Source organism: Carassius auratus, chromosome 50 (genome assembly GCF_003368295.1).
Source record: "Carassius auratus strain Wakin chromosome 50, ASM336829v1, whole genome shotgun sequence".
Lineage (NCBI taxonomy): Eukaryota > Metazoa > Chordata > Actinopteri > Cypriniformes > Cyprinidae > Carassius > Carassius auratus.
This window is the reverse complement of record NC_039292.1, coordinates 16819433-16842251: the sequence shown is the minus strand read 5'-3', so window position 1 is coordinate 16842251 and position 22819 is coordinate 16819433. Positions and strand designations below refer to the sequence as shown.

Here is a 22819-nt window from a genome sequence, read left to right as displayed (position 1 = left end):
GCCTAGAACACAAGACATAAAAACACTTCAAGGTTTCAGGAATGAACGACATCAAGTTAGACTTTTAAAGATTTTTGGCTAGGAACACAAGCCTGTCCACACTTTCAGGCTTTAGGGATGCACGCAAACAATTCACAATGTTTCCTCCAGTGCTGAATACTCTTTCCGAGGGAGAGCTTGTGGCAGGAATGCACAAATACTTTTGTGCCAACTTGGATAGTGCTGGGAATTGTTTTGCATGTTCATTGCTTGTTTTGAGCCCCATCTTGTCGGACACTCAGTCTTGAGCTTGTGTTTCGGTAACTTGAGCTCTTTCTGGGCCTCGGACAACTCCCTCCAAGCACCCTACCACCTTTTTGCAGACATTTAGTGCACGGTCAATCCGTCCATCTTTCAAAGAATGTTCTAAACACACACACACACACAAACAGTTTACTAATGCTATACATTTTAATTACAATTAAACAGACACAATTTCAAAATTACAGTAACAGTACAATTTATATTAGTATAGTTGTAAACACATTATAGTTACAGTTTATATAGTTCACTTATCTATATTTATAACATTATATTAATACAGTATATATATATATATATATATATATATATACTGTATTAATATAATGTTATAAATATAGATAAGTGAACTATAACAATAGCATATATATATATATATATATAAATATATATAAAACACTGAAGTTGTTGCATGCTAAACTGTTCAATCACTGAATGCATTAGAATCCAGGAATGAATAAAAAAAAACCTGGTCTACATATTATTCGCCAAGTACATATGATATTGCAATGAAATAAATATGGAATTATGTGTACATTTTTAGCTAAATGAATATTAATAGCAGGCTACTACTCACCAATTGCTAGGTGCAGCCTGTGTCCAAAACACTGAAGTCTGCTCCACTTATTGATAGCAATAGCGTTCACTATATTTGCTGCGTTGTCTGTTGTGACACAGACTTGTTGCTCCTCCTTTAAATCCCAGGCACCCAGCATCTCTTTCAATCCTTGAGCAATCGCATCCCCGGTATGATCTTGCTGAAAATAGGACGTTTGCAAGCATCTGGTTTTGAGTTGAAACTCGTCATCAATGTAATGAACCGTAAGGCTCATATATGGTTCCATAGTTGTTCTCGACCATAAATCCGTCGTGGTGGAATAGAACTCAATTTTCTGCAGATCTGATTCAATGCTTTCCCGGCATTTTGAATAAAGCGAAGGCAGCGCAACTTGAGAAAAATATTTGCAGGAGGGGATGACGTATCTCTTGTCCAGTGTGTTTGAGTTTTTTAAACCCCGCGCTGCAAACTGTATTAATCAGCACCATGTCTTTTGCAATGAAATGCGCGATCGCTTCAGTTATCTCGATCTGCTTTTGGGAACCTGCCGGGTACGGAGTAGCATTAAACAAAGATTTCGTGATGGGTGTCTGTGTTGCAGTTCTCGCATCACTTGCCGCTTTTTTTTTTACGCTGAGACACTCCTCGTATTGCACTCTGTGGTTGAATTTTAAATGGTTGTATAAATTTGTGGTGTTGCTTGATGGTGCAGAAACAGTTGATCGACACAATTTACACAGTATAACACGCTGATCGACATCATCCCTGGTGAATCCGAAATAATTCCACACCACTGATGTTGCTTTTCTTTTCGGTTCTAATTGTGGATGAGCACTTTGCACGTTGTCGGAATCGGATGTTGCTCTATCAGCAGACATGATGAAATTAACATGACATGAGACGTATCAGTGGATAATCTGGTCATTGATAATGACACGCCTACAGACTATTATTAAAAGTGGTGATTCGCCACTCACAACCTGACATGATCTAAACACGCCTCTTAAGCGCGCAGATTTTTATTTTTTTTTTATTTTTTTTGTGTAATCGCGGTTTTGGACGATTACGTAATCGTGGCTTCTGTAATCGTGATCGCGATTAGAAATTCGATTAATTGTGCAGCCCTAGGTGCGATTGAAATACATAATTCTGGGCAGTGTTGCAAAGCCATTTCAGAGGATCTTGAACTTTCATCAGCTGTTAACCAAACACTGAATTCCACAAAAGGAGCATTGCACCTTCAGTCGAGCATAATGCTAAAGAAGGAAAGCATTTTTTTTTGAAAGAAGAGTGGCCAACAGCACTGTGAATGTCTGTTCTCCTGTTGTTGAAAGCATTTGGTTGCAGTAATTGTTAGAGGTGCTCCGATCACGATCGGCCGATCGTTATGCGTATCTCGTCAGTAAAGCCGGTTTTCTAATCAGCGGTTAATTCCATCAGGTGCGTGATTTCACATAGAGCAGCTGTTACTACACAGAGCCGTTGTTAATAGAGAAGATGCGCAAATCACGTTAATTTTCAGCGTTTATTGGCCCATCTTCTCAGTTAACAACGGCTCTGTGTAGTAACAGCTGCTCTATGTGAAATCACGCACCTGATGGAATTAACCGCTGATTAGAGAACCGGCTTTACTGAGGAGATGCGCATTAACGATCGGCCGATCGTGATCGGAGCACCCCTAGTAATTGTGGCTAAAGATGGCACAACCATATTTTAAGTCGAGGTTAAGATAGGTGTTTGATAATTGTTTTAATTTAGTTTTTGTTTCCATTAAAATAATAACTATGTGTTTTACTCTGGTAGGCAATAGCCGTGTATTAAGTTCTTGAGAGGAAAAGAAGAGGACAAAGGGGTCAGCTGGACTGCTGACGAATTTATTAACTCAAAATACTCTTTATAAACACCAGTGGTGACTTTTACTCTGACATCAACACAGACACAATCGAAAAACTCTTCCGGGTTACTCGTTCCGGTTCTGTTTCCGGTTCTCTTCAGCAGTCTGTCTCTCTCCTGACTGCTTCTGTCTCTCCTGGTGTCTTATACTCTCTCCACGCCAATTACTAAAACGAGAGACAGGTGTTGATCATTGGAAGCGCAGATACCTCACTTCCACACGCCCAATCGCACACTTCTTTGGGTTGGCCGTGAGTCCCACCCCCCTCAGCGATCTCAGGACAGCCCTCAGATGCTGCATATGCTGCTGCCGCCAATCAATACTAAGGCCCAATCCCAATTTTATTTTATACCCCTTCCCCTTTCCCTACCCCTCCGCCTACCCCGTCCCCTTGTCCCTTGAAACAATGTCAAGGGGTAAGGGAGAAGATATTCCACTAGGGCTTGGGACACCACTACCATGACGTCACACGTCATCAGCATTCATCGTCTAGCTCTTACAATACACACATATGCTGGTGTGCATTAGAGCCTTTAATTATCGTTCTGTATTAATGAGCTGCACACACACATATCGGAAATCGCGCAGCTCACAAATCCAGGAGAAATAAACTTGTCAGCGCAGCCCCACGACATTTATTAAATACAGTTTAAATACTGAATTCGCTACATTATATTTTCCAGCAACGAGAGGATACACTGTTATCGCTGTTTTTAAGTAAACTCACTCTAAAAAGATAAAAGCACAGACGCGAATACACGCAACTTACAATTTCTCTCTCTCTCTCTCGAATAGGCAATATTTGAGAAAATGGATTAGCGATTTCTAATTATTGGGTGGATTAGTCCCGATCAATGTCTACGGCAGTTATCACCCTGATCAGACATATGCTGTGGCACTATCATGCAGTCTGTAATGATATGACGTCGTGATTTTCTGCAAACATTTCTTTGAGTAACATGACCATTAATATGAACTCACAATTGAATTTAACATAAAACAAATGATTACTTTTCGTTAAAATCTTTATTTATGCCAAAAAGCTTACATTTGTGTCTTTTTGTTCGCTGTAGCAGCCATGTTTCTGAGATAATTCATACCCCTTCGTTTGAAGTGTGGTCCCGAAAAATTTTTGTTTGAAGGGCTATCTGGCCCTTCCCCTTACCCCTACCCCTCCCACAAAAATCCGGTGAATTCACCAACTGACATTCCGAACAAGACGCGCACCACCAGCACTCGTTGTCGTGAATGCCCGGCCAAAAGAAATGGGTCATGAGGCGATTCAGTGTTGCTGCCTGTCCCAAATGGCCCGCCGTAGGATTAGAATAAGCCGCATGGAAAGCATTTCCCTGCGGCTCTTCGGAATCCAGAACTAGGTTGTATTCACTTTTGTCCGAGCATCTTGGGTCACTCAATACAACAGATTTCTTAAAATGGCAAAACACGGATATGTTAGCGGGTGGGCAGGTTAAAGAGGCTGGCCATCGATGGAGCGGACATTTTGAAAAGTGTGTTTAAATGTCTCATCCTGAGACTGCTCCAGAGGAAAGTCATCACACTCCGAGAGAATAAGTCTCCCGATTTCGCTCTGTTCCCCAGAAGAAGGTCCCAGCGGTCCTGGCTCAGTTTCTCCCACCTGCACCCGTGTGGCCTCCTTCCGTGCCTTATTCCCCCAAGAGGCATCCGCACATAACGACCCCAATAAAACAGTAAACGCAGGCCAATTTGTCCCCAAAATTATCGGATGCATGAGGTGGGGACTAACCGCCACCTCCACACTTTGCTTTTGTCCCCGGAATTGAATAATAATCGGGACCACCGGATACTCCACCACATCCCCGTGTTGAATCAGGCTTTGATGGATTGAGGTTTGGTTACATCCTGAATCCACCAAGGCTGGATATGTACCCCCCTTGATACTCGCAGGTATTTGGTACTCACCTGCCTGACCAGGGGTTAGGGCTGCACAATATTGGGAAAAAATGACATTGCAATATTTTATTTTTCTGAGATTATATATTGCGATATGAAATCTAATCAAATTTTTTCCTACAAACAAAAATGGGGTGAGCACACTTATATTCTCATTTTAAATGATTTAAACATCGACACCATCGTGTCAATTGATTAATATGCGCGAGGGAGATAGAGCAAGACAGCGCTTGTGGTGTTTGAAGATGGTGAGCGTGCGGACAGGGCTCGCTCGCGCACTCTCTCTCTCTCTCTCTCTCTCTCTGTCCCTCTCTCTCTCTCCCTCTCTCTCTCTCTCTCTGTCCCTCTCTCTCCCTCTCTCTCGCACTCTCGCTCTCTCTCTCTGTTAAACTGACAGGACTTAAAAGCACATGAAAATGATAAACTTTCACTCTATGATGGTTAAGCTGTGCAATCAATCAGCACTTTCAGCTGGCCCGTACAGTTAAAGAATAACGGATCAACTACGACATCCTACATCGCTGTTCCGTATCCAGTTTGCGTCAGCAGTCTGTCTCTCTCTCGACTGCTTTTGTCTCTCCTGGCGTTTTATACTCTCTCCACGCCAATTACTGAAACAAGAGACAGGTGTTGATCGTTTTTGCCCAAACCACTCACTTACCGTTTGTCTCCTGATTCTCTCTCCCGCTGCAGACTTCGCTAAACCACGCCCCCCCATGCCACAAGCCGCTTTTCCACTGTCGAGCCAGTGCGGGCCAGTGCGAGCCAGTGCTTTAAATGGGCTGGGCGGGGCTAATAGCCTCGGCCGAGTGGCACCGAGGCCAAAAAGCACTGCGTTTCCAGCGTCGGGCAAGAAGCTCCACTGGCCTTCACTAAAACCCGCCCTTTACATGCCTCTCAGGAACAATTTCATGCAACCCCTTAATTTCACCTACAAAGAGAAGTTATTAGAAAACTAATAAGAAAAAAGTAATGTGAACTAGCGTGATCACAAAACGAACATGATAAAAGTGGCTGTTTGTTTGCATGCCTTGTTAGGGCCCGAGCACTGCAGTGCTAGGACCCTATTGGAATTGCTCCGTTAATTAAATATTTAAATCCAAAATCATCAATGTTTTACTATAATAAGTGATACATTGCGATACATTATTCATCATAATGAATTAATTTATCAGGATTGAAAATTACACAGAAATAAAGTGTTATGAACATAGCCTGCTTATTGAGTCGAGTCTGTTTCTGTTTATTTGTAGTCACATACATCACTTTTACAAGTAATGATCATTTCTATTTGTTTTTTATAAAAGATCCCAAACAAAAAACATTATTATATTTTTATGACATAGGCTACGTTTAGCTAAACTCTCGAGACGAGACTTATGACAGATAAAATGTTTTACTCAATAAATCGCATTTACTATGTTTACGATGGTAACATTAAAGACTAGCATGCACAGACTTTTGCATTGCTTATAAATATTTATAAATACTTATAAATACTGCCTTGTATGGTGATTATAATCCACATCGGATCAAGTTATTTCAAACACTCGCTGCTGACTGAAAGTTAGTTTTGAGCTCAACTTATATTAAAAAGTCTTTAATCAGAGCAAGTACATTTTCACCCCACTGTATATGTAGTCACAATATAATTTAAGTAGTCAGTACCAATTCCAGTAAAATTTCAGTATATTTTATTCTATATTATAATGTATTTATAAGTTCTATTTTATAATATGTTATATATGTATTTTATATAATTGATTACTAATTTGGATAAGTAAAATTTTTCATGATCCTTAGCACACAAGTTTTGGCAGTAAGAACCATATTTAAATGCAGTATTAAATCCTAAATTGCAGTAATTGAGGTTGAAATATTTACGTGCACTGTATCTGATATATATCAGTGGGAAGTATGTAAATGGAATGCTGTAATGTACACTTTATAATCACAGCAGTCACAGCTGTAATCTCCTACAATATGGATGTTTTCTACCCTGATGTGATATAATGGCATGTTCTGAATAAACTGGTGTAATTTTATGAATACAAAATAATTTATACATGAAACACATTTTTTACATTACTTCCTCTGTTGTTAGAATTATGTTTGGACCTTCAGTATATATGCTTCAGCATGTCTTTTATTTTTTAGGTCCACCTCAGGTGACACAGTTCAGTTTGTTGAGCAGTCACTGGACACCAATCTTCTGAATAATGCTGTCCGCTTGCGTATCCCAAACTGCCTCTTGCTGCCTGGAGGAGTTTGTATACAAGAGACCCTTAACAATGTCATTATTCTGATCGTCACCAGCCAGTCGGTTCATCGCCTGGTGCTGCCGCACCCCAGCCACATGTACCGCAGTGTAAGCATCTGAACCTTTGCTTTCTTTGGCAGTTCCTGTTTGCTACTAAATCAAAATGTTTTTTCCTCTGCAGGTGCTGCTAGAATCTATGTGTTACAGTTGTATTATCAAATATACATTTTTATTTTTTTGTAAGGATTTGAAAGATAAGGAATGTAATTATATTCTAATATCTTCATCTTTTATAGGATCTGGTCACTGAACTCCAAATGCAGTCCATTTTCACGGACATTGGGAAGCTGAATTTAAACGAACCAGCCCACAGTTACGTGCTCCCATTTGCACAAGGAGCACAGACGTCCGCTCCGTCCACATCCGCTGCATGGATCAGTCATCAGGGGGAGGCACTGTTTGCTCTCGCCTCACCATCAGGCGCCATTACTGTTGTCACGTTGCCTGCTCATGATCAAGATGGTTTGTCTATAAAGTCATCTTTATCTGTCTTTCTTACTCTATATACATTTGTAGTCTGTGGGTCGTTAAAGTTTGAAAATGTAAAAAAACAAAAACAATCTTGGTCTTATCTTGGTCTTAAATATGCTTGTAAAGGTCATAGTTTTAAAATCCAAAGAGATACATTGTAATGACTGAAGTTGTCTACATTGCACGCATTGCATGGCACCGAAGCATTGACAGTAATTGACAGATGCCCTGTTCTGTTTCTGACATAGTATATGTGCTTGCTTTTAGCAAAGGAAGCATTAATTCTTAGCATCAATCAATTCTAGCCTCAAGCAAAATAATTTGAAACATTGCTGTGACGTGTCCATTGATTGTCCAGCTGATTGTCACATCAGCTGGTGTGCTTGGTGTGGACACGGTGTCATGTTGTTCCTAATTCTCAAACCAAACTTTTCTTCTGTGGAACACAAAAAGGTATTATGAAATGGATCTAAAGATCTTGCATAAGCAAACAAACAGTAAAATTCCATGAGACTCATCTGGGATATGTCCTCTTAACTTAATTTGTATAAAAAATAAAAAGCACATTCAGTGAAAAACATTAATGTTTGTCAAACACAGCCATTTTTAAGGTTCCATATGTTGTTTTGGGAGTGTCTTACTATAGGTTTAGATGCATGCAAGGTCAGAAAAAGACTTTTATCTCAAATTATACATTTAAAGGGATAGTTCACACAAAAATGAATATTATGTCATTAATGATTTATTCCGAGAGCTCTCAGTCCCTCCATTGAAGCTGTGTGAACGGTATACTGTCCATGTCCAGAAAGATAAGAAAAACATCATCAAAGTAGTCCATGTGACATCAGAGGGTCAGTTAGAATTTCCCGGAGTAATTCATGTACTCAAACAGTACACTGAACCTCTGTGAAGAGAGAACTGAAGATGAACACTAAGCCGAGCCAGATAACAAATTAAAGATTGCTGAATCACACATGCGCAGTATCATCAGCTCCTTGGTTCTCGAATCAGACGCGTCCAACAGAAACGGTTCTTGACTCGAGAACGAGTCAATCGTTCGTTCGTTATCTGGCTTGGCTCGGTGTTCATCTTCAGTTCTCTCTTCACAGCAGTTCAGTCAATGTAATGTTTGAGTAAATGAATTACTCCGGGATATCGGTTTGTTTGTACTCGGAGGGATTGTTAAAAAAGTTAACAGCTTAAGTCATTTGTGGATTAATGCTTATTGGAGACGCAAACCGTTTAAAACGATTCAGTTCGATTTGGTGAACTGGTTCAAAAAGATCCGGTTACATCGAGTGATTTGTTTGCGAACCGGATATCACAAACTGCTTTGTTTTGAACTCGCTCACAACAGACACGGAAGAGAACACAATGCTGAATAAAGTCGTAGTTTTTTTTGCTATTTTTGGACCAAAATTTATTTTCGATGATTCAAAAAATTGTAACTGTGACCCTCTGATGTCACATGGACTACTTTGATGATGTTTTTCTTACCTTTCTGGACATGGACAGTATACCATTCACACAGCTTCAATGGAGGGACTGAGAGCTCTCGGAATAAATCTAAAATTTCTTAAACTGTGTTCAGAAGATGAACGGAGGTTTTACGGGTTTTGAACGACATGACGGTGAGTTATTAATGACATTTTCATTTTACGGTGAACTAACGCTTTAATAAAATTCTGAGAGAATGTTATTAATATTTTCATTCGCATTTTGAAGTTGATGAGAAGTCTTAAGAGTTTGGAACGACATGATAGTAAATGATGACAGATTTTTTGTATTTGACTGAACTAACGCTTCAAGTTTTAATGTGCAGATACCTGTGTTTATAGAAAATAATGATTCTGCTTTCTCTTATTAAGGGACAGTGTCCATTTTGGAGTTGAAACAGAGTTCAATGATGCAGCGTTTGGCCGGCTGGATGCCCACCGCTATCAGGTATTTTATTTCTTTTCCATAAAGTTGAATTTATAAGCAGAGCAAAAACTTGGTTTAAACACAGCATCCATTTACAGGGGAGATCAGAGCATTTCTGATCTGGCCATCAGTCTGGCTGTCCATCAGTTAGAGGATGACACTTTCATATTTGCACTGTGTCAAGATCATAAGCTGCGCATGTGGTCATTAAAGGTCAGTTTGTCTCCAGGAGAGGATTATGCATATATTAATTATTTTTATCAAGATGTAATTTCTATAAATGCATGCCGCTCACAATGATGCAATGATGCGTTTGTCTTTTAGCATCAGATGTGTCTGTTGGTGAATGATATGTTGGACTATATGCCCGTGGGTCGTGGGGAGGTGAAGGCTTCTCCAGCACAGGCTCATAAGCTCCGTCTCTTCTTCTCCTCATCCATCGGCCTGTGTCTGGCCATCTACCTCGCAGTACCCAAACGCAGTCAGTTCTGTGTGCTGCAGCTGGTGGCCAGTGAGAACAATCGCTACAGCCTGGATCACATCTCAACACTGTTTTCAACACAGGTAGAGATCAACAGCGTAAACATGGAGTTCTTCATGTGTTAACTGTTGGAAGTATACTCACAAGTATGTGTGTTTGTGTGAAACAGGAGACACTAGTGGATTTTGTCTTGACTGCGACTGATATTTGGGCTGTTTGGCTGGATAATGACAACCAGACTGTGGTGAAGTACATCAGTTTTGAGCAGTGAGTAATACAGATTTTTATTATACAGTTTTAAAACAGTTGAGGTTTGTATTTGGCAACCGATCATCTAGAGAAATTTACTTATAGTAAGTACATTTTAAGTACATTTTACAGTATAAAATAAAATACAAATTACACTGAACCAGGGGTTATATGACTACTGATTTCTGCTATTCGATTGCGTATATATATATATATATATATATATATATATATATATATATATATATATATATATATAAAAAATAAAAAAAAAACTTAAGGTACTTGACTACTCAAGACATGAAAAGAAATGAAAGGGAAGTCGTGGCCTAATGGTTAGAGAGTCGGACTCGCAATCGAAAGGTTGTGAGTTCGAGTCTAGGGCCGGCAGGAATTGTAGGTGGGGGTAGTGCATGTACAGTTCTCTCTCTACCTTCAATACCATGACTTAGGTGCCCTTGGGCAAGGCACCGAAAAACTTGATCCAGCGCACCTAAGCCCGCCAAAGTGGGCAGGGCAACTGGCTATATAACCATTTATAGGGCCAGACAGCTGCCTCACAGATGTCCTTGATAGAGACACCACTAAACCAGGACTATGAAGAGGCCGTAACAGAAGTGGGCCCATGTCACAGAGCAGGCAGGTGAGAGAGCTTTTGGGGTGGTCCGGCCACGACGGGACTTTGCTCCTTCTTCTTTCTTTCCCAAAAATCAGTAAGATTTTGAGGGCGTTGGGTCTAGCACAATCCTTTGCCTGGGGCCCTGACATCTCGGTAGTTTAGCATGCTTAGCGGGGCGAGCTTGCTGATGCTGCCCCTTAGAGGGCGCCGCCTGTGAGGTAGAAGGGGGCAGACTTGCTCTGATGTTGAGTCAGCGCAGTCCTGGGGCGACTCGAGGCAGAGCTGGAGCGTTTGGGCAGGAGGTGTTGCATGGCCTGGAACGACTTCTGTGCTGCAGTGGAACGCTCTGTGAATCCCTCTATGGCTGGCCTGAAGAGACTGAATGGAGAGACTGGGGCATCAAGAAAGGCCACTTTGTCGTTCTCCTTGATCTCAGTCAAGTTGAGCCAGAGGTGGCGGTCAAGCACAACCAGGTTGGCCATGGATCATCCATGTAGCTTGGCCTGCAGAAGTATAGGCTCTGCCAGCCATGGCAAAAGTAGTTCTGCAGGACTTGAAAGGAAGGGCTCTTTTCCACCCTACAGCTATCAGCTGGTCATGAACTTCAGGGAAGAATGGGGCAGAGCGCTGGCGGGGGGGCCTTGCAGCGTCGTGGCAGGTACCACTCATCCAGCCTGCTGCCCCTTGGCTCTTCAGAGGGGGCACACTATAGATCAAGTTCTTCAATGGCTTTGGAGAGGATGAGGTGAAGCTCTGCATCCATCCCGGCTCTGGCGTCAACGGGCTCTAGTGATGGCATGTGGGCAGGGTCAGAATCACCGGCCCAATCCTCTGTTTCAGAAGCCGTGAGCGACATGTCAACAAGCGGTTTGTACTCCAATCCACCAAAAGAGACCAGGTCACTCGCTTCAGCCGAGGGACGCTGCTCTGGCCATGAGAAGAGGACAGGGGACAGCTCTCATAGGAGAGGGTGAGACACGGCGTGAGCTCACCCAAATCCGGGCGCTGAGTCCCTCTTCCCCACTGTCTTTTCCTAACTGTTATCTAACAAACACCAGACTGTTCCAGCCTCAGCAGAATATTCAGGCAGAATTATTCCTTGTCCTTTATTCGTTTTTGAAGCCATTATCCGTGCCATTCCAAATAAGGTATTCTGCTTTGGGCACACTCCTAATTATAGGTAAACACTCCTATGTCAAGTCAAGTCTGCTTTATTGCCAATTCTTCCACATGTACAGTACATACATACAGAGAATAGAAATTACGTTGCTTTCAGACCCTTGGTGCATACAGATAACACTAACAGAAGAGCCTAAAAATCTAGGTCAAATATAAAATATAAGATACAACTATACAATATGGGCATGTAAAGAAAGACATAAAAATTAAGTTAAAGCAGCGAAAGGCACATGGCAAATAGAGTGCAAACCAGTGTAGTGAGCAAACAGTGCAAATAAAAATATTTTTAGTGCAAAAAAAGCTTATTCAGTCTGATTAAAGGCACAATAGGCTCGAGCAGATATTTTCTTAAAACTGACTGATGAGGTGGTAGAATGACATTAGTTCCATGCTGAATGAGGTAGTGAGCAGACCAATGCTGCACAAAGTGACTGGTGCATGTCATCGTATGTTGGGGGGGGGGGGGTTCATAGTTCTGTGGTGCCACAGTCATGTCATCCGCAAACTTAATAAAGATGTTGGAGCTATGTGACGGTGTGCAGTGGTGGGTCAGCAGAGTGAAGAGGAGGAGGCTCAGCACACATCCTTGGGGGGCCCCAGTGTTCAGTGTGATGGTGCTGGATGTATTACTTCCAGTCATAAAGTCCAACAGTCAGTTGCACAATGAAGTGTTGAGCCCCAACTGGACCAGTTTGTGAATGAGCAGTTGAGGGATGATAATGTTGAATTATGAACTGAAGTCTATGAACAGCATTCATATATATAATCCTTTTTATCCAGATCATTAAATATTACAAAATTACCGCAATACAATAAATGGCCGAATATATAAACAGCCAAAATAGAAATATACATTAAACTTCAACTTGCGTTAAGACTACTGCTTCCCTTCATTCCATCTTCAGCAACCCCAATACCTGGGAATCAAATTAAGAAAACAGGCATAGGAAAAACAGGTCTTAAGACGACAAGAAACGGCATTAACACTTAAAGCATAGAGGCACGTGACTACACCTTTAATATGTCTAATCTCCACTGCGTAGGCTTGCAAAAACAATGACCACCTCATGACTCTCTGATTGGGACACTTCAGTGACAGTAAAAATGTCAACGGATTGTGATCTGTGTACACAACAAGTGGCCGCCCTCCTCCAAGGTACACCCCAAAGTGCTGCAAAGCCCATACAAGTGCCAGCGCTTCTTTCTCTATCACTGAATAATTGAACTGATAATGGTTGAATGTATTGGAAAAGAAGCTAACTGGTCTCACCATTCCTTGATCATCCTCCTGTAACAAAACTGCACCCAACTTACTTGCATCTACTTGGAGCGTGAATGTTTTATCAAACTGTGGCGCTATCAACACAGGAGACGAAAACAACAGGGACTTAATGTTCTCAAAGGCTTGCTGACACTCATTAGACCACACAAACTTTACCTTAGCTTTTAACAACTCAGTCATATGAAAAACAACTGTAGAGAAGTTCTTACAGAAACTCCTGTAGTATCCAACAAGACCCAAAAATCGTTTTAAGTCTCTGTTTTTTCTGACTTTGGCCTGGACCGGAGCTACATGTAGTGGCCCTGCCCCACTACACGTCCCAAATATTCACCGTTGCCTCTCGCAAACTCACACTTGGCCAAATTTACAGTCAAACGTGCCTCAGACAACCTGTCAAACAAAGCTCAAATGCGTTTAAGATGAGTATGCCATGTGTCACTATAAATAACCAGATCATCTAGATAAACGGAACAACCTTATAAACCTGACACACACGATTCATCAAACGTTTGAATGTCCCTGGAGCATTCCTCAAAACAAACGGCATGACACTATAAGAATAGAGTCCAGATGGTGTAACAAATGCTGACACCTCCTGAGCACGCACAAACAGCGGAACCTGCCAATATCCTTTAAGCAAGTCACTTGCTAACAAATTTGGCAGAACCAACCTGATCTATACAAACTTGCTAACAAATTTGGCAGAACCAACCTGATCCATACGTGGCAACGGAAGGGAATCTGGTTTTTTGACTGAGTTTACCTTTCTGAAGTCAAATTCTGGGCGATTTATCAGCCTTTGGAACCAAAATACATGGTGAAGACCAACTAGAAGGTGACGGTATTGCAATATTATTTTCCAACATGTAAGCAACTTCAGAGTCTAGATATTTGTTTCTCTGGAGTCATGCGGTAAAAACGCTGTTTAATTGGTTGTGCGTTTCCAACATCAATATCATGTTTGATCCAATTTGTGCATGTAGGAACATCATCAAACAGACATGGATATTTCTGTATCAGATCTGACAACTCACCATGCTTAGATTCAGTCAAATGCAACAACAGACTATCAAGGTTACGAAGTGTCTCAGAATTTTTTAGACGACCATATAACAAACTGTCATCTGGTTCTGGCACTCCATCTACCACCTGTGATTCTGACACCGAACTCACAAGCAGAACTGGATGCACCTTGTCTCTTATGGTCTGGCTTACCTCAGCCTCACGTTTATAATATGGTTTGAGAAGGTTGACAAGACATAACTATTATATAATTCAGGTCAGACCTTCTCTCAACAACTGTATAAGGACCAGCAGATTTATCCTGAAATGTCGAGCTCACAACAGGCATCAGTGCAAGCACTTGATCTCCCGGACTAAACTCTTGGTGCTCCACACGGCGATCATAGATATTTTTCATCTTACTCAATGACACTTGCAATTTCTCCCTTGCCATTTTACCTGCTACAAACAGACGATGTTTAAAGCCATTGACAAAATCAACCAAATTTCTGGGAGGTTCTGCCTCCACCAGACCATCCTTTAAACAGCCAAGGGTCCACGCACTTTGTGTCCAAAAATAGGTCATTAGGACTAAAACCTATACTTTCCAGCACAGCTTCTCTTTGCAGCCAACATAAGCCAGGAAAGACCCTCCTCCCAGTCTCTATCCATTTCTGTGCAATATGCACGCAGGAGAGTCTGATGGAATCTTTCCAAGGCCCCCTGACTCTGTGCATGATCAGAATCAGAATCAGAATGAGCTTTATTGCCAGGTATGTTTACACATACGAGGAATTTGTTTTCGTGACAGAAGCTCCGCAGTACAACAGAATGACAGCGACAGAACATAAAACACATAATAAAAGAATAAAAAAATACAAATAAGTAGATAGTGAATGACAATATACAAATGACAATTGTAGGCAGGTATATTACAAAATGAAGTTATGTATGTACATATATATTGTGTGCAAAATTTAAGTGTATACTAAGTGTGTGTGTATATAAATATAAAGTGTAGTGTGTTCGCCGTTATTATCAGCTGTTCATAAGATGGATTGCCTGAGGGAAGAAACTGGTCCTGTGTCTGGTTGTTCTAGTGCTCAGTGCTCTGTAGCGTCGACCAGATGGCAACAGTTCAAAGAGGGAGTGTGCTGGATGTGAGGGGTCCAAAGTGATTTTGACAGCCCTTTTTCTCACTCTGGACAAGTACAGTTCTTGAATAGATGGGAGAGTTGAACCGATGATTCTCTCAGCAGTCCGGACTACCCTCTGTAGTCTTCTGAGGTCAGATTTAGAAGCTGAGCTGAACCAGACAGTTACTGAAGTGCAGAGGATGGATTCAATGATGGTGAAGTAGAACTGTTTCAGCAGCTCCTGTGGCAGGTTAAACTTCCTCAGCTGGCGAAGGAAGTACAACCTTTGCTGGGCCTTTTTCATGATGGAGTCAATATGAATGTCCCACTTCAGGTCCTGAGAGATGGTGGTTCCCAGGAACCTGAATGACTCCACTGCAGTCACAGTGCTGTTCATGATGGTGAGTGGGGGGAGTGCAGGGGGGTTTCTCCTGAAGTCCACGATCATCTCCACTGTTTTGAGGGTGTTAAGCTCCAGGTTGTTAAGACTGCACCAGACAGCCAGCTCTTTTACCTCCTGTCTGTAAGCAGACTCGTCACCGTCCTGAATGAGGCCGATGAGTGTGGTGTCGTCTGCAAACTTTAGGAGCTTGACAGAGGGGTCCTTAGATGTGCAATCGTTGGTGTACAGGGAGAAGAGCAGTGGGGAGAGAACACAGCCCTGGGGAGCTCCGGTGCTGGATGTATATTTTCCCAGCCTCACTAGCTGCTGCCTGTCTGTCAGGAAGCTGTTGATCCACTGACAGATGGAGGTGGGCACGGAGAGATGAGATAGTTTGGGCAGGAGGAGGTTTGGGATGATCGTGTTGAAGGCCGAGCTGAAGTCCACAAACAGGATCCTCACATAAGTCCCCGGTCTGTCTAGGTGTTGCAGAAAATAATGCAGTCCAATGTTTACTGCATAGTCCACAGACCTGTTTGCTCTGTAGGCAAACTGAAGAGGATCCAGCAAGTGTCCAGTGATGTCCTTCAGGTGGCCCAGCACCAGTTTTTCAAATGACTTCATGACTACAGACGTTAGAGCCACAGGCCTGTAGTCATTTAGTCCTTTAATTTTGGGTTTCTTAGGGATGGGGATGATGGTGGAGCGTTTGAGGCATGAAGGGACTTCGCACAGCTCCAGCGATCTGTTGAAGATCTGTGTGAAGATGGGGGCCAGCTGGTCAGCACAGGATTTCAGACAGGCTGGTGTAACACAATCTGGGCCTGGTGCCTTTTTCCTTTTCTGCTTCCGGAAGACCTGGCGCACCGCATCCTCGCTGATCTGAATTGCAGGTGCCCCACCTGAGAGGGGGGATGCAGGAGGTGTGAATGGTGAGAGTGCTTGATTGGAGAGGTGTTCAGGATGGGTTGCAGGAGCTGTTAATTGTGTAAACGGTTGTTTGGAGAGGCATTCAGGGCTGGTTGCAGGAGTTGTGAATGGTGTGAATGGTTGTGTGGGGAGGCGTTCAGGGCAGGTGATGGGTGTTCTTTCAAACCTGCAGTAAAACTCGTTCAGATTGTCTACCAGTCGTTGATTCTCTACAGTGCTGGGGGGTGGTGTCTTGTAATTGGTGATCTTCTTTAGACTTTTCCACACTGATGCGGAGTCGTTGGAAGTGAACTGAGTCCTTATTTTTTCAGAATAATTCCTCTCCTTTTCCAATGTGTATTTAGCCTGTTTATACAAGACATTGTCCCCCTTCACGTAAGCATCTTCTTTGGCCTGACGGAGCTGTCTGAGTTTTGCAGTGAACCACGGTTTGTCATTATTGTAAATTAGTTGAGTCTTTGTAGGAATACACATATCCTCACAGAAACTGATATATGAGGTTACGGTCTCTGTGAGTTCATCCAGATCGGTGGCAGCAGCTTCAAAAACACTCCAATCAGTGAGGTCAAAACAAGATTGTAAATCCTGCTCTGCTTCATTAGTCCATCTTTTTACAGTCCTTGATACAGGTTTAGCTGATTTTAGTTTCTTTCTGTAGGACGGTATAAGATGAACCAGAAGGTGATCAGAACGTCCCAAAGCTGCTCGTGGAACAGAGTGATATGCATCCTTTATTGTGGTGTAACAGTGATCCAATATATTACTGTCTCTTGTGGGACAAGTAACATGCTGTCTGTATTTTGGCAGTTCACGGGACAGATTGGCTTTATTAAAGTCCCCGAGAATGATTAAAACAGAGTCCGGGTGTTGTTGTTCTGTGTCTGTGATCTGATCAGCGAGTTTCTGTAAAGCTGAGCTCACATGCGCTTGCGGAGGGATGTAAACACTGACCAGAATGAACGAGTGAAACTCCCGTGGTGAATAGAAAGGCTTGCAGTTAATGAAGAGTGTTTCGAGATTTGAGCAGCACGTCTTCTTTAACACAGTTACATCTGTACACCAGCGTTCATTGATGTAAAAGCATGTCCCGCCGCCGCGCGATTTCCCAGTAGATTCTGATTCGCGATCCGCTCTAAACAGATGAAAGTCCGGCAGATGGAGCGCGCTGTCCGGTATGGTGTCATTCAGCCAGGTTTCCGTGAAACACAGAGCAGCAGAGTGTGTGAAATCCTTATTTGTCCGAGAAAGCAGAAGGAGTTCGTCCGTTTTGTTGGGTAGAAAGCGGAGATTTGCCAGATGGATGCTAGGCAACGGCGTTCGAAATCCGCGCTTCCTGAGTCTGACGAGCGCTCCCGCTCGCTTCCCCCGTCTGCGCGTCCTGAAGCGCTTGATCAGCGCCGTCGCTCCTCCGATAACAACGTTCAGTAAAACATCTGAATAATTGAAATCCGGAAAAACATCTTGTGGTGCGTTCTGCCGAATGTTCAGCAGTTCTTCCCTGGTGAAACTGATGGCAGGAATATAACTAAAGACAGGACAAACTAACAAAAACACAAAAACATATGCAGAGCTCATCTCGGAGGCAGCCATCCTGTATCGGCGCCAGCGCATAAATCGAAGATAGGTTGATGACTGGTTATGATGGACACGCAACAACTTCAAAATTTGACCAAACATGTGCAAAGAAAAATTGGACCCCTGGATGACCTTCGGAATGCCAAAGACCGAAATGAACTGACTTAGAGCTTTCACTACCGCCTTAGTGGTAACTGCCCTCAATGGATACGCAGGATACCGAGTATTCTGACACATAACAGACAGCTGGTATTTACAGCCAGACTTAGAGCATGGTAACGGACCCACACAGTCCACAATCAGGTGCTCAAATGGCTCATTCCTAACCAAAATGCAGAAGCAGAAACTGGAGAATCATCTTTCTCGTCTACAGCCAACACACCCTTCTCCCTTAACTCAGACTTCAAAACTACCTTAATGTTCTCTTTAAGGCGTTTGTCCCCTACCACTATAGATAAGTGCTCTGCAATCTTCAGTAGCTGCTCTCTAGTACAACGCTCCAACGCCTCTTCAGACGGAGCTGCAACAAATGCATCACAATCTGCAATTACACCTAATTACAATTGGCACATCAAAACCACAGCAACAGACCCAACAAGACAGTGTAGCTTCCTCGTGCGTACTAAAAGGACTAAACCTCACGTGGTATGGAGTTTTCCCACTCTCTTGATCAACTCAGCTAAATAACTCATCCCTAGTCTTCGTTCAGCTACTTGTGGTGGGTATTTATGCACTAATGACCACTGGCTTGGAAGAGCAACTAGCACACTAGCGACCCTCCCAAAACCACGGACATGCTCCCAAGCTAAAAGCTTCACCCACGTTCACCACAACACTACCAAGGACCCGCACAACAAGCCCAAAAGTGGACCGTTGCTACAGCCTACAAGAAAAAATGCAGCTGCTTTTGACAACAATATGCACACAAGGACCCACAACAGTCACCTGGATTATATGTTGACTGTAGCAACAACAATAAATAATTTGTAAAAAAAAAAAAATCACCTAAAAGTTTTTCAAATGCCAAAACAAACCTTCACTTACCCTGCTCAAACAACAAACCCATCACCACAGCACTACCCCAAATGAACAAACAAACAAACAAACAATTACCAAAGTAAAACAAACTTCTTACCATTCCCACGGGCTGCCATGCTCCCAACAACTAGATCATCATACATAGGCCTACGTGTTAAACATTGATATCTTATTAAATTGCCTGAATTCTAAAAGTCAAAGTCACCTTTATATAGCGCTTTAAACAAAATACATTGCGTCAAAGCAACTGAATAACATAAATTATAAATTAGTTCAATAATGCAAAATGATAAAGACAGTTCATCATTAAATTCAGTGTCTGTTCATTTATTTGCAATCAAGTTAACGATATCGCTGTAGATGAAGTGACCCCAACTAATCAAGCAAGAGGCGACAGCGGCAAGAAACCGAAACTCCATCGTTGACAGAATGGAGAAAAAAAACTTGGGAGAAACCAGGCTCAGTTGGGGGGCCAGTTCTCCTCTGACCAGACGAAAACAGTAGTTCAATTCCAGGCTGCAGCAAAGTGAGAATTGTGCAGAAGAATCATCTGTTTCCTGTAGTCTTGTCCTGGTGGTCCTCTGAGACAAGGTCTTTACAGGGTCTTTACATCTAGAACTGGGGCTTTAGTTGTCATCGTCTCCGCTGTCTTTCAGGGCTGTAGAGGTCCTTTCTAGGTGCTGATCCACCATCTGGTCTGAATACGTACTGGATCTGGGTGACTGCAGTGACCCTCTGATCTGGATCTAAGATGAGACGAGCCCCCATTTTGTCACAACCTGGCTCAAGGGTCATGACAAAAGAAGGAACGAGGCAGCATAAATAATCAAAAGTGATTTTTTTTAACAAGAGTCACCAAAGATAACTATTTAAATGCAGATGGTAAGTCTCTATAACACAAATAAACCCAAAACAAAATATAGTAGTCGGAGTGATCAGGCCATGGATGATGTCTAGATTGCTGAGAAGAGAATGCCCGAGTAGTTTGACTAAGTGGAGCTTTATCTCCACTGGTTCATAGGTTCCAGGTGCACCACTCACAGGTTCCAGGTGAACCCAATCAGCAATCACCTCAACAGAACAAAGATAATTAACAATCACACAAGGGCCATCACACAATATTTTAAAATCTATACAATGTTTGATAGGGAGCCAGATCAGTGTTGACAGGACCGGGCTAATATGGTCATACTTCCTGGTTCTAATAAGAACTCTTGCTGCTGAATTTTGGATTAGCTGTAATTTGTTTACTAAAGCATGCAGAACAACCACCCAATAAAGCATTACAATAATCTAACCTTGAGGTCATAAACGCAAGGATTAATATTTCTACATTTGACATAGGCTGTCATTTAGATATATTTTTGATAGGGCTGTGCAAAAAATCAAACGCATCTCATCAGTAAAGATACTACTGTAATTAGAAGTATATCTCCAGCACGTGCGTTCAGATCAGGGTTGCCAGGTTTTCACAACAAATCCTGCCCAGTTGCTTCTTAAAACTAGTCCAAACTAGCCCAATCGAGTTTCCGGGAGGTTCCCCGATAAAAACTGCTTCCCGGGGTTAAAATATACATTTTTTGGAAGGGTTGCCCTGGTAAAATTAGCATTTTAGGGGCAAATATCACGTTATTGGTTTTGGGGTTGCTTCAAACCGCAGACATTAAAAACAATCGCAGACTTGGCAACACTGGTTCAGGTGGAGCAGCAGTTACTATACAGAGCCGTAGTATACCGACAACTAACACAAAATTGTTTTCAAAATCGACATGGAATCGCCTGCGATTTTAACATCGATTTTGTGTAGATTGTTAGGGAATTACGGCTTGGTGTAGTAAATGCCAACCGGTGTTGCCAAGTCTGTGGTTGTTTTTCATGTCCGCGGGTCAAAACGACCCCAATACAAATTACGTGATATCTATCCCCTAAAAGGCAAATTTTACAAAGGCAACCCTGTTAAAAAAAACGTATATATTTTAACTCCCGGGAGGCAATTTTTTTATCGGGGAACCTTCTGAAAGAGCGATTGGGCTAGTTTTGGACTAGTTTTCAGAAGCAATGGGCAGGATTTGTTGTGAAAACCTGACAACCCTGATCTGAACGCACGTGCTGGGTATATACTTCTAATTAAAGGAGCGTCTTTACTGATGAGATGTGCATGAAAATCGCATTCAATATTTTGCACAGCCCTAATTTTTGAGATGGAAAAAAGCAGTTTTACAAATGCTAGAAACATGGCTTTCTAAGGAAAGCTTGCTATCAAATGGCACACCTAGGTATCTAACTGATGACGAAGAATTGACAGAGCAGCCATCAAGTCTTGGCGCAAAGAAATATAGTGCTGAGTATCATCAGCATAACAGTGAAAGCTGATGATGAGCTCTCCCTAGGGTAACATGTAAAGCATGAAGAGTAACGGCCCTAGTACTGATCCTTGAGGTACGCCATACTGCACTTGTGATCGATATGATACCTCTTCATTCACTGCTACGAATTGATGGCAGTCATATAAGTATGATTCACTAAGATCCAATAGCACTAACAGAGAGATACAACCACGATCAGATGATAAGAGCAGGTAATTTGTAAAAGAGCAGTCTCAGTACTATGATAAGGTCTAAATCCTGACTGGAAATCCTCACAGATACCATTTTTCTCTAAGAAGGAATATAATTGTCAGGATACTATCCTTTCTAGTATCTTGGACAGCAGGATTATTGCACAGGTGTGCCTTAAGGCAGGTGAACACAGTGCGATTTTTGCTGTAGTACGAGTATGGATGCAACTTTTTTAAAATATTTTTTTCAATAGGATGGAAATCGTGTATGCTCGTATGGTCGCGACTCGTATCATGTGCGAGGAATTACGAGCCGAGCACAGTGGCTTACGAGCACTTCCCGATCTCCCGATCGTTTTTAAACATGTCTAAAAAGTTTGTGAGCTATTGGTTTGAATTTGTGACGTGTACGGTTGAACAAGCCAGCTTGTTGATCTATCTGAAGTTGACCAATCTTGAACTAGGAGGGTGTTTTGATACGATTCTTTATTCATGGCTGTGATTTTGGGCAGAATTGTGAGTGAGCCCTACACATGAATGGTGTTAGGATGCTTTACTGTTGGCATGACACAGGACTGATGGTAGCGCTCACCTTTTCTTCTCCAGACAAGCCTTTTTCCAGATGCCCCAAACAATTGGAAAGGGGCTTCATCGGAGAATATGACTTTGCCCCAGTCCTCAGCAGTCCATTCACTATACTTTCTGCAGAAGATGAATGTGTTCCTGATGTTTTTTTGGAGAGAAGTGGCTTTTTTGCTGCCCTTTTTGACACCAGTACTTCTTCCAAAAGTCTTCGTCTCACTGTGCGTGCAGATGCGCTCACACTGGTGGCACTCCGATCCCGCAGCTGAATCCTCTTTAGGAGACGATCCTGGCACTTGTTGGACTTTCTTGGACGCCCTGAAGCCTTCTTTACAAGAATTGAACCTCTTTCCTTGAAGTTCTTGATGATCCTATAAATTGTTGATTTAGGTGCTATCTTAGTAGCCA

The 22819-nt window shown here is 42.3% G+C and overlaps 1 protein-coding gene across 2 annotated transcripts in view; it reads left to right on the top strand.

Moving 5' to 3' along the window:
• Positions 1 to 22819, top strand: part of nup160 (nucleoporin 160) — a 79181-nt gene that overhangs the window by 5757 nt on the left and 50605 nt on the right. For both annotated transcript variants that reach the window (XM_026239459.1, XM_026239458.1), the window contains exons 3-8: positions 6843 to 7053; positions 7242 to 7467; positions 9345 to 9420; positions 9498 to 9612; positions 9724 to 9963; positions 10050 to 10147. In XM_026239459.1, coding sequence (XP_026095244.1) covers positions 6843 to 7053; positions 7242 to 7467; positions 9345 to 9420; positions 9498 to 9612; positions 9724 to 9963; positions 10050 to 10147 — 966 coding nt within the window. The remainder of the gene's footprint in view (positions 1 to 6842; positions 7054 to 7241; positions 7468 to 9344; positions 9421 to 9497; positions 9613 to 9723; positions 9964 to 10049; positions 10148 to 22819) is intronic.